This window comes from Bombus flavifrons, chromosome 4, assembly GCF_040668555.2.
Source record: "Bombus flavifrons isolate JBK064 chromosome 4, iyBomFlav1_principal, whole genome shotgun sequence".
Lineage (NCBI taxonomy): Eukaryota > Metazoa > Arthropoda > Insecta > Hymenoptera > Apidae > Bombus > Bombus flavifrons.
Window position 1 is genome coordinate 17,032,977 of NC_138445.1, and position 12,005 is coordinate 17,044,981.

Below are 12,005 nucleotides of genomic sequence, written 5' to 3' on the forward strand. Positions count from 1 at the left end.
CTATTGTTCGATGCCGAGCCGCCGAATTACCGTCGCCTCTCTTTGCCCTTCCTGCTCCTCCCTTTTCTTGCAAACGTTACCATGCAACGCTGGTTGTTAGTTGTACATACCTATTTCGTCGCTCGTGCGTTTAAGAAACTCGCTCGATCGTTAGTGTCCGCCACTCGATCGATCGTCGAACGTACCTCCTCTACCTTCGCCTATAATACACAAGTACAAGTACCTATGTACCTCTTTGATCGCGAGCGTAGACGCGTTATGCTGTACTTGCATATGGATACGAGTTACGTGTTTTGCGTTATCGCGAACGAACGCAAGCTTCGATCGAAGCTTCGACGACAAGGGTCATAAAAACGTGGAATAATCGTCGACAAAACTATTTTATTTACGATATATCCGCATGCATTAAAAAGTCACAGCCTCGTCGGACATACTTACAATAAGATATCGCCACTCGTTCATTATCGTACATCGTCGTATCTATGTACATTCGCGCATATCCTATAACTATGTACATATAGATTCACGTAGTTTCACACGTCTGTACATATACCTATACATGTAAATACGACAATACAAGTAAGTACACGACGCGTACAAACGTTGTACCTAAAACTATGGTCGCGCGAGAGAACCAACGTTCGACATTATCTCAACGCAAATCGTACGACGTGGTAATTTGAAAAGAATACTGCGAGTAAAATACAAGAGCGGCCTTAACTTCCGCGCGCTTCTTCCGGAAGCTTGAACCTAAGCTTACGACCAGTGGAACGTGTAGCCAGCACTCTGTCGTACTTACGTAAGGAGTGCAACTTTCAGGACTAATTTGTACCATAAAACAATTTGATATCTCTGTGAGCATATCGTGTGAGCAAAATATCTTATCTCTAGAAATAATACTTTCGATAACAAAAATGTTTAAATCGCGCGTCATCGTGCATTTCAGGTAGATTATTTGCATATATCGAAGCATCGATATCTCTTTACGTCTAAGAAACAACGTATTTTTCTCCTTCCTCTTTTCTCGCTTCGGTTCCTCTACTGTCCCTCTGTTCGCTATCAATGATTAAATGCGATCATCGAATCGAGTCGACGCGAGATCGAAATAACGAGTAAGCGCTCGTGAGAAAAATCCGATTCGATCGAATCGACGAACCACCAACGTGGTGGTATCTACCAACGTGTCGCTCTTCGGAAGACCGATGTAAGTACATAGTTACACTATTCTTTCTTTCTTTCTCTCTGTTTATACGTTATAAACGTTATAAACAAAAATATATCTAATAGGCTCGATTTCACCCGACATTACATCCTTCGCTCTTAAGAAGTATATATAGCTATTTTTTTAGACGGTTCGTTGCATCGTGAAAAAACAGTACGTATTGTACGTAGGTAACCTATATATCCTCTTTGATAGAACGTAGGATTCGACGTGGTCCAATTTTCGTTAAAATTCGACTCGAAAGATAATCGAGCGTACAACCATCTTATAAAGCGAACCGCAAAGGATATCCAAATGGCCGCCAATATTTGTGTTTTTTTTTTTTTATCCTCTCGACTCTTCCATGTTCCATCCCGTTCGTCGATATCGTGGCTACGTTAGTACGCTCGAGGCGACGACAGCGACGACGAGATTTAGATTCGTCTCGCCAACGAAGAGAAAGATGGAAGTAACCGTATGGATTAAATACTCGTGGCAACCGTAACGTCGCATACGTTAGATCATCATTTCGTTCTCTATGTTCTCGTTCCGCTGATTCTCCTCGTATTCGTCACAGAAGCAACACAATGAGCCACCATCCTCGGAATTGTCGGCAACGTACGTCGTGAACGTGTCGATGCTCTTCGTATCCAGAGATGGTAAAGACCACGAAAGAGACTCTGTCTCCAATTCCGGCATGGCCGAGTGCCAAGAGGTCAAGTTTTGTGACTTCTTCACCTTGCGGCTTCTCGTTGACAATTTCTTGATGGCCTGCAAATCGAAACAGCGGCATACGATATAGTCTCCACCAGTCCTCCTTTACCTTTTCTCTCTACCGTTTCAGTCCGATTGATTCGAATTAATCGGCGAACAAACGAAACATCATCGTCGAACTCTATCGACAACTCGCTCAAACCGATTAAACATTTTGAACCGACTATATAGCAGCAGTAGGTTAGGTCGTAGATACACGTAGTACATGCACCTTACAAGCAAAGCATATGTTCGTGCGAGTTGGGTTGTAGTTAAACGAATCAATGTCGAGCAAGGCTAAAATCACGCTGACGAAAATTACACAGCCCTGCGTCGTATGAAAAATGTCCTATATAGAATTGATTGAAGGTTTAGTTAGACATGTGTAAAGAAATCTTGCAATGTATACGGGAAACGAGGAAAGGTTCGCTTCGTTGCGGCGGTTAGACGAAATTAAACTAAAATCAAAATAGCGACATCAACCCGGTGACTAGGTTAACGATGCGAAACGCGAGGTTAAAGAAATCAGGTCGGCCGATGCGACAGAAACGTGCGTGTATACGTGCGTGCGTGCAACATAGTCGAAAGGGATAATTGTCATCGCCTTACCCTAAGGAGTCTGCGACCAGATTTGCTCAGCAATTTTCGTAACATGTCCGATATCCGAATTTCCTTTCGATTGTCAGGAAAATTGAACGTAGCGGCGGTTGTAAGATTGATTTTTGACCGATACGAACTCTCACCGTGCAAACGAATCAGTTCGATGCGCACGCCTCAACGTCGCGCGACCAAATACCGCTCCGAGCCACTAGACGGTCCTATTTATCACCTCGGCTGGCCGGATCTTATCGTACCACGCTGTACGAACCTCCCTATCCCCACTCAAACACTCACTGTGTACTACTTCCGAGTGGAATCGCGTTTCTACTTTATTGTACAAAGAGCGAATTTCATGAACGAATGGAGGAAGGGTAACCGAGTATGTACGTACCTCGCTGCTAACCTCTTCCCTTTTTTTCAAACGTACGCCAATCCTCTCGTCGATTACATATTTGAAAAGCACTTTTCCCTACTTTATCTTCTATTATTTCTTCTTTTCCTTCCCATTCGAAACGCTGTCTATCGAAATACTAAAACGGAAGTGGAACGAGTATTCATACTCGCGACATACTCGCTGATCCATAGAGGATACGAGGGTGAAAGATCGAATCGAATTAAAGCGCGATCGATTCGATCTTTGCAATCGTATCGATAGCGAATGTATAATTTTTATAATTCGTTTACGATCGTGATGATACAAACGCGATACGTATCGATCCATGTTCGAAGATGATGGATACCGGCGAAGCTGGGAGAACAAAGAAAAAAGGAAGAGAAAAGAAAGAGAAGAAGAGGAGGAGTGCTCATTGAAAAGTTGGAGGGTGGTAGAGGCGCGTGGCGCGATCGCGGGTACGCATGCGTGTACGCAAAGCTAGACGCAATACATAGTAGATATGCACGTGCGCGACGTAACGCGTGTGAGCGAAGCTGTTCTCACGCGGCGACACGCGGCCACCATCTCCCCAATGCGCGTCGCCACGTGCCACCTCGATGCACCCACGGAAAACTCATAATTGTCATAACATTCGAGCTGTGCTCGCTCGAAGGAACGCCAATACCGGCTACTCGATCTACGAAAGTAAGTACTCTTCTTTGTAAAATCCCTCTACACATTCGTCGGAATAAATGGCTACACTTCCTTTATGTTTCTGGCCACGATTTTATAACACCGCGATCGTTTCGTACGCGATGCTCGCCGCGACCGTTCGTCGACTTCGATCACCGAATAAAAGGTACCTTTATCATTGCTAGGTCGTGTCGCATCTTCGAGAGATCATTTTCACCCTTCGTAAGGACGAGTTAAACGATCCTGAAGTAGCGTCATACGGACGACGTCACAATGCACCATTCCAATTACATCGATGACGTCAAACAAGACTACTTGCATCTTGAATTGTCCTGAAACTAGTTCGCCATCCTGTATATCCACCATACCATATGTACATAAATATATGTAGGAAGCATATACGAAACTCGATATAAGTAACAACGTGATAAAATAAAAGAGAAAAAGATGCTTGACACAAAGATGCGTGACGCATCCTCGTATCCCCTTTGCCTTGTCAGTTTTTAATCTTCGTATATTCGAACAAGCAAAGTAACCAAATCATCGTGGCACGTGCCAAATATTTCCGACAGCGGTATCTAACCACCCGCTTTTTTCGCCCCGGTTAAACATAATACTTTGAACGTGGTTCGGTGACTCGACAAGCTATATACGTACTTAATCGGTCAAAGCATATCAGTGTTCTTACAAAAAAAAAAAAAAGGGAAAATCGAATTTTCGGAAAAGAAACGGCAGTTGTATATTTTCAACGAAGAATCGAAGGGTATCGATGAAATAAAAAAGAGCGTAATCATTTTTAAAGGAAACAATCGCCGATATCGATAGAGTAACGAGCGACGCGTGCCGTGTCACGTGTCCCCCGATGCTCGCTCAAACATTATACACGACATGGCGTGCGCAAAATAAGTCTCACCTAATTGCGACGGCTGTTCCATTAGAGATTAAACTTCAAACGAGACTCGGTCAGATTCGTTCGGTTAATTAAGACAGCTCTCCCAAGTATAACACCGTCTTTGTATTCCCTTCCTTTCGTTCGTGGAGAGAAAACCGATGATATCGTATATCCAACGATTACCGCCCTACCTTTTGCCTTTCCGAAAATCATCAATACTGTACCATTGTCGTTGGATCGCGTTATAATCGATCGAACAAAATTTCCTCGTGATTCGAGAAATTGCACAAACAAACGTGCCTCTCTGACAATAGGAAAGTACAAGGATAGAAGGGACAATAGGGAAATCTGTTTATTCGTTCAATGAGAGTCAAAAGTCGCAGTATCGAGGTTGTTTAACTACTTTTACTAACCTCGATATATTACGTAAATCCGAGAGAACCATTCTTAATCTGCTACTCTTCTTTTCACTATGTCACGTATTGCTCGAGTTTCATTACGTCAAATTCACTTGTCACAAATATTTATAGAATTGTGATTTTCGTCACGCGTTGATCCGTAATAAACCGAAAACAGAAATAGTCACCAACATCCGAGCGAAACATTTTCAGCGTGATAATAAACGATATTTCTTTCAACGGCAAGTCAGCGAAACAACGATAAACTATCTGTCATACTTGTCGATACGGAGAGGAATAGAAAATTTGTATACCTGCGGAAAGGTAGAAGCGAACTTACGTACACCTGTACTGGTAACGTAGATGCGTACAAGGTGCAACTGTATAGCGGACGCGTGGATAAAGGAAAAATGGAAAAAAGGAAAAAGAGAAGCGTTGATCTTTTGGAACATGGAGTGTCCGTTCCGTGGGAAACGTCGCAATTCGATCCTCACACGCCTTACTTCGCATTGATTTAGACGCTCAAATATCGATTGACCAATGCCAAAATACCAGCTCAAATTACATAAACAACCAAATGTACATCTACATTTTATTCGATCTTATTTATAAATACTTTTTACATTTTACGTACGGAGATTCAATGGAGAAAAATGATCACTTTAATCAGGGCATAAAATGTAAGTAACGTTCTGATACGAAATAAATTGGACAGATTCCTTCCTTTGAACATAACAAAAATATATTTATTTGCATTCTGTGGTATGAGTCGCGTTAAATGTAACAGCGTCGATGTATCGCGTCATGTATAACAAAGGTTCAAGAGGCTAGAAGAGGTTTGTGTAGTTTGTCCGCGTCGTATGGTATATTTCTCTTGTTTCCAGGTAATAATATTGGCACTGTTTTAACGCGAAGCTCATAGGGAAAGAAATCATGACAAAAATTGTAAAAATCGTTTCGAGTATGAATAATACCAAGTCGTGCCATTTCTTTCATTAACGCGTACAATTCAGCTTTATAATTCAAGTATGATTTACGTTTGGCGATCAACGTTGTTACACTCGACAACTGATGTATAAATTTTTCAGAAATCACTCTAGTTTCCAACTTGAATCTCGGTTCCATACACTTCCACAAGTATTTATAAAGACGATCGGTAATCCAGTGTTGGGGACGGGGAAGCCGAGGGGCTCTGTACGCTTGCCCGTTCACCAAAAAAGCCTTATGGACTTGTTTCATAGAACGTTGCTTCTGCAATGTCGACTTCGTATTTTTCTCAATTTTCTTTATTTTTTCTTCCCGCGAAGGCAACTTCTTTTGAACTTCTTGCTTGTTCCTATCCATTTTCATACGAGCTATTTCTCGTTCCTTCACCCTCTCTAATTCTCGTTTTATTCCATCTACTTTCTCTTTATCCAAAAACATTTGCGATGTCGGCAATGTTTTATCCGATATCAAAAAGTGCCTGATGCTCGTCTGGCCTTTTGGCTCATCGCTATGTGTGTTTGTACACGTTTTGACCAACGTTGAATGTCGCGAAGGAGACGAAATTGCTTTTTTGGAAGGAGACGGAATTGCTTTTTTGGAAGGAGACGGAATTACTTTTTTGGAAGGAGACGAAATTGCTTTTTTGGAAGGAGAAGACGGCGATCGAGAAAGATGTAGTGCTTCAGAGACCTTTGATGATTTCAGTGAATGTTCTGCTATTCCATCGGCTGTTGCATTTCCTCGTATTTTAATAGTACTTTCTTCATCTTCATCTTCAAGTACAGTTTCAAATAAATTCTTCTTTGCATTCTTATTATGATTTGTTAACAACTTTGATTTCCATTTTAATATTTTATGGTATGTGTCACTGTTATTGCTTTCCTTAGTGTTACCATGTACAGACAAGCTACTACCTTCGAGTATTGTACTCTGTGCTTTTGGCATCGCAAAATGTATAGAATCATCCTCAAAATTTAATGCGAACTGATTCGACTCTGTTTCGCTGGAAACTGATGTTTCGGTTATTGCAGGAACTAAGTAGTTTGTTGTCATTTGTAACTCATTATTTTTATTCTTTGAAATATTAGACTTTAGTTTTAAAATATCATCAGTCTTTTGACTGTGATTCAAACTATATCCTTGTATCTTATTTAATTGTTCAACGTTAGCAACTGTTTCACTATTTGACGAAGAATTACTCTTAGAACTTCTTTCTCCAGTTCTCTGCATAACTTTTAACTTAGTTGTCGTAGAAACATCTAAAACATTTGAAAAAACATTATCTTTGCTTTCTGTTACCTTAGAACGCGAAAGATATTTTCCTTTTGCAATTTTAGGTTCTTCGGATTCCAACGTTAGTATATTATTAGTCTTCTGTGCAATTCCTGGCGTAGTTGTTACAGGATCGTTTAATATATTCGAACCAATATTATCTTTGCTTTCTGTGGCCAAAGAACGCAAAGAACAGTTACTTTTTGCATTTTTAGATTCTTCGGTTTCCAAGATTGGTACATTATTAGTCTCATGTATAGTTCCTGACTTACTTCTTACAGAACCGTTTAATAGATTCGAAAAAATATTATCTTTGCTTTCTGTTGCCTTAGAACGCAAGGGAAATTTCCTTTTTGCAACTTCAGATTCTTCTTCAGATTCCGACGTTACTACATTATTATTTTTCTGTGTAACTTCTGACGTAGTTGTCATAGAATCGTCTAAAACATTCAAAAAGATATTATCTCTGCTTTGTTTTGCCTTTGAACGCAGAGGATATCTCTTTTTTGCAATTTTCGGTTCTTCCTCTGATTCCGACGTTATTATATTATTACTTTTGTTTTTAACGTCTGACTTGGTTGTTACAGAATCGTTTAAAACGTTCAAAAAAATATTATCTTTGCTTCCTCTTGCCTTTGAACGCAAATGGTGTTTGCTTTTTGCAATTTCAAGCTCTTCTTCAGATGCCGACGTTACTATATTACTATTTTTCTTTATAACTTCTGACCTAGTTGTCATAGAATCATTTAAGACATTCAAGAAAATATTGCCTTTGCTTCTTTTTGCCCTTAAATGCAAAAGATTTTTCTCTTTTGCAATTTTAGATCCTTCCTCGGATTCTGACGTGACTACATTATTATTTTTCTTTTTAACATCTGACTTAGTTATTATAAAATCGTTTAAGACATCCGAGGAAATATTATGTTTGCTTTCTGTTGACTTAGAACGCAAGGGAAATTTCCTTTTTGCAATTTCAGGTTCTTCTTCAGATTCCGACGTTACTACATTATTATTTTTCTGTGTAACTTCTGACGTAGTTGTCATAGAATCATCTAAAACATTCAAAAAAATATTATCTCTGCTTTGTTTTGCCTTTGAACGCAGAGGATGTCTCTTTTTTGCAATTTCCGGTTCTTCCTCGGATTCCGACGTTATTGCATTATTATTTTGCTTTTTAACGTCTGGCTTGGTTGTTACAGAATCGTTTAAAACGTTCAAAAAAATATTATCCTTGCTTTTTCTTGCCTTTGTACGCAAATGATGTTTGCTTTTTGCAATTTCAAGTTCTTCTTCAGATTCCGACATCGGTACATTGTTAGCTGAATCTAATAAAATGTCATAATTAATAAAAAGTAGTTTTGTAACATATACCTCATAGATTAAAGGAACATACTTTTTTCTACGATATCTTTGTTTATTTTGGGAGAATTTGGAATACTTGAAACATCTAATATCTTCCACCATTCACCTGTAACTTGGCTTGTTTCTATTTGTGAATTAGAATCTAAATGACGACTAGTTTGATTTAAAATTTTCGAATCAGTTGATAGTTGCGTTAACGAGGTGTCTTCCAACTTTTTCCACCAGTATGGGTATTCTGAAATATAAACACTATAGTATGTATACTGTTTCATAATATAAATACCTAACCTAGACAAAGTTGTCAAGCGAATACATACCATCACCAAAAATATCCGTATCGGAATTTAAAATAGCAGAACTGTATCTAGACCGACGTTTGTTTAAACTTTTTCGTTTAGCCATTTTCAATAATATTTTAAATATTTGACATTTTTACAAAAACTATAATTTTCGTGTTATAATAACACTTAAAGTTCTATGATTCTTATTTGTATCTTTCTTCTTATAAAGCTATTAATATCTGATAACTAAAGGTATAGTCCAAATAGCAAGATAAAATGATTAACCGCTCTAAACATAAGTTAGTACATTACATATATTTAATACAATTAATACGAAACTACGAACGCACATTTCTCCGTGTATATGTTTCTTCCTTACATAGAATGTGCGCTCTGTTCCTCGCGCATGTTTCTACCGCCAAAATCACCGAAACAAAAAATGAGTGTGTGATTCGGCCGTTTGACCGCTAAGGGCAACTCGTGGAGCGTACTTTTGGCTAAACTTTTTCCATGCTCACCAGCGATACCCCGATTCATCTCTGATTATAATAAATACACTAAATATAGTGAACAATAAAATATATGCAAATAAAATCAAAATGTAATATATGATGTTATTTTACGCTTTATTATTATATATTTTTGTTGTTGTTAAGCATAGTCATACATAATCATAGAAGTATAAGTATATCATACATATAAGATTATTAAATCAATCGCATTCAGAGTTACTAATTTCGGAGCATAAACGGAAAATTTGTGTAAATTATGCTCTTGTACATGTAAAATTATAAAACTTTCACATACAAAGTCTAAAGTTTATATACGCTTAATACAAACGTGAAATATGTATGTGAAGGTCACATGGTAATTCGCATTTTAAAATGATATTAACGTAATGGAAATTTTCATAAATACTAATATCAGAAACCTTATTTATAATACATACATAGATAAATGAAATAGGTACTTTTGTGTGATCAGCCTTAGATAAAAATCTCTTACTTTACTATATATTTATTTAGCTTTCGTAGATGAACGGGATCTAAGATTTTTCTTAGTCGCTTGGTCAACTTCTGGCAGATCGTCATCCTCGGACATGGCAGTTTTTTTTCCTAAACAAAAATCAATTTTGTACTTAAAATTGATGCTTTCAGCGTACGTTAACGATAGGAAAGTTCCTCAAGTCTTGTTTACCTTCTTTTTTCCTTGGCTTTTGTTTTGATTTCACTGTTGCTTGTACAGGAACTATATTTTCACGGGCACGCTTAAGTTGCCTCGAAATAAATACATAAGAAAGGTACGTTTGGAAGATAATGATATAGGTCAAAGCTGTAAATCTTATGACTGGAATATTAAAATTTCCAGTTGCGAAATTGAATACACTTTCAACTTGGCCTAAACCATACATAAACACTAACGTTGCAATAGTCAACGTTGTAACGCGTACGAAAACATACATCGAGTTAGCAACGAGGAATGCCACTATAACAAAATAATTGTAGAATATTACGAAAGAAGTAATTTTATATAAAACAGTATACCTAATGAAATTATACCCACTTTTTGTCACCTTTTCTTTTTTACCGACAAAATGTACAAGCCTAGCTCCATGAAGCATAGCATCTCCTATGTAATGTGAAACTAATAGTAAGATTCCTACTTGCTGGAAACTGTATAAAATAAGAAAGTATTAGAAAATAATAATATTGTATACTACATAGAAAAATATGTATGTCATACTTAAAGATATAAGCTGCAACAGTGGAAAAGAATCCAATAGTTGCTTGTACAACTCGAGGAGGTATATCTTCCTTCTTTACTCTTTGGAAATATAATTCAGGATAACAATGTAGCCAATAAGCAAGTTGGCAAATAAAGAACAATTTTGAGGAAAATGACATTGGCATAGGGTATTCCTTCCACAATAATGTTATGTTTAATAACAAGTCCTCTCTAAAGGAATCACAAATTTATATTACATTTAATTATATAAAAAATAACTATATTTATAGTTGATATAACAGACCTGATAATTATGTCTATACCCCATATAACAGATAGTATATAAAATAAGACAAGTTGACTGGATTCATTAAATTTAGCAAGTTTTACTTTACTAAGATGTAGACGTTTTGAAACTTTCTGAAAAAAGAAAATATAAATGTTAGTAACGGTTTTATTGAAAATATTTAGAATAAAGAAAATACAAATTAATGCATCTTACATCAAAAATATAATCTTGAAATACTGCGTGCATTACAATTGTTATCAAGAGAGAGAAAAATACAGCACATGCATCTTTCCAACCAGTAGTATATTTCATTGGCATAGTCGGATCTTCAATATCTGAAGTTATATTGTGATGAATAGCAATAAATGTATATGCCCATGGTGATGTTGCCTAAAAAATAATTTATAACTTATAGTAGTGTATAAGTAAGCGAACATTGTGTTAATCAAGAATATTATGTTAATATAACTTCACTTAAGCTCGATTTATTACATATATTCGTATTGGTTAACAAATAATGGCAATGGCAAATAACATATGGTCATCGAACTAACGATAATTGAAACTAATATTAGGTATAAACTGTTCTTTGAACATAAAGTGAAATACATAAAAGTAAAGAAAATCATCGCTAACGAACTTTGAAAAATATGTATGGGTTAAATAAAAACCAATCATTGAAATTGAAGAAACTGAATACTGACCTGCACCATTAAACCCGTTACGAAGATCATAGCCACACAAGAAACAATATCTCCATGATTTTGGATAACGAATTCATGACTGAATATAGGAGGATTTTTATTTGAATTTTTGCGACCTTTTACTGCAACCATTATTTTCCGTGATTAAAAGTACCGTTCTTGTGACCACACGCGTCAACGACTTATTAGAAGTACCGTCAAATAATTCAACGTGTACTCAATTATACCAATAACCTATATACATATACTATAGGCAACAACGCGACACACGTTGTACCGCGAAAGCAATAGATTTAAGCATACGACCAACATCGAACAATGTGGCGCTTTCTGTCTTTACTTGTTGGCACCACGTAAGTCAGGAAAATTTTGAAATATATAGCTCGGTCAATAATTATACGGTATGCATGTATTTCTCATGTTCTTGTGATATTAATTGAAAAATTAATTTTTTCTGACATACAATGAAAATTAT

The 12,005-nt window shown here is 37.1% G+C and overlaps 3 protein-coding genes across 3 annotated transcripts; all 3 read right to left on the reverse strand.

The window, feature by feature from the left end:
* Positions 1-361: 361 nt before the first annotated feature.
* On the reverse strand, positions 362-2,819 carry LOC138178822 (uncharacterized). The gene is made up of 2 exons (XM_069111088.1): positions 2,564-2,819; positions 362-1,972 (listed from the first exon to the last, which is right to left on the reverse strand). The coding sequence occupies exons 1-2, from the start codon at positions 2,606-2,608 to the stop codon at positions 1,718-1,720; spliced, it is 300 nt and encodes a 99-aa protein (XP_068967189.1). The 5' UTR covers positions 2,609-2,819; the 3' UTR covers positions 362-1,717.
* A 2,896-nt stretch (positions 2,820-5,715) lies between these two features.
* On the reverse strand, positions 5,716-9,286 carry LOC138178824 (uncharacterized). The gene is made up of 3 exons (XM_069111091.1): positions 8,849-9,286; positions 8,563-8,766; positions 5,716-8,494 (listed from the first exon to the last, which is right to left on the reverse strand). The coding sequence occupies exons 1-3, from the start codon at positions 8,931-8,933 to the stop codon at positions 5,730-5,732; spliced, it is 3,054 nt and encodes a 1,017-aa protein (XP_068967192.1). The 5' UTR covers positions 8,934-9,286; the 3' UTR covers positions 5,716-5,729.
* Positions 9,287-9,419: 133 nt separating this feature from the next.
* Positions 9,420-11,816, reverse strand: TRAM (translocating chain-associated membrane protein 1). The gene is made up of 7 exons (XM_069111100.1): positions 11,531-11,816; positions 11,040-11,216; positions 10,842-10,957; positions 10,556-10,768; positions 10,376-10,485; positions 10,010-10,297; positions 9,420-9,927 (listed from the first exon to the last, which is right to left on the reverse strand). The coding sequence occupies exons 1-7, from the start codon at positions 11,660-11,662 to the stop codon at positions 9,830-9,832; spliced, it is 1,134 nt and encodes a 377-aa protein (XP_068967201.1). The 5' UTR covers positions 11,663-11,816; the 3' UTR covers positions 9,420-9,829.
* Positions 11,817-12,005: the final 189 nt, after the last annotated feature.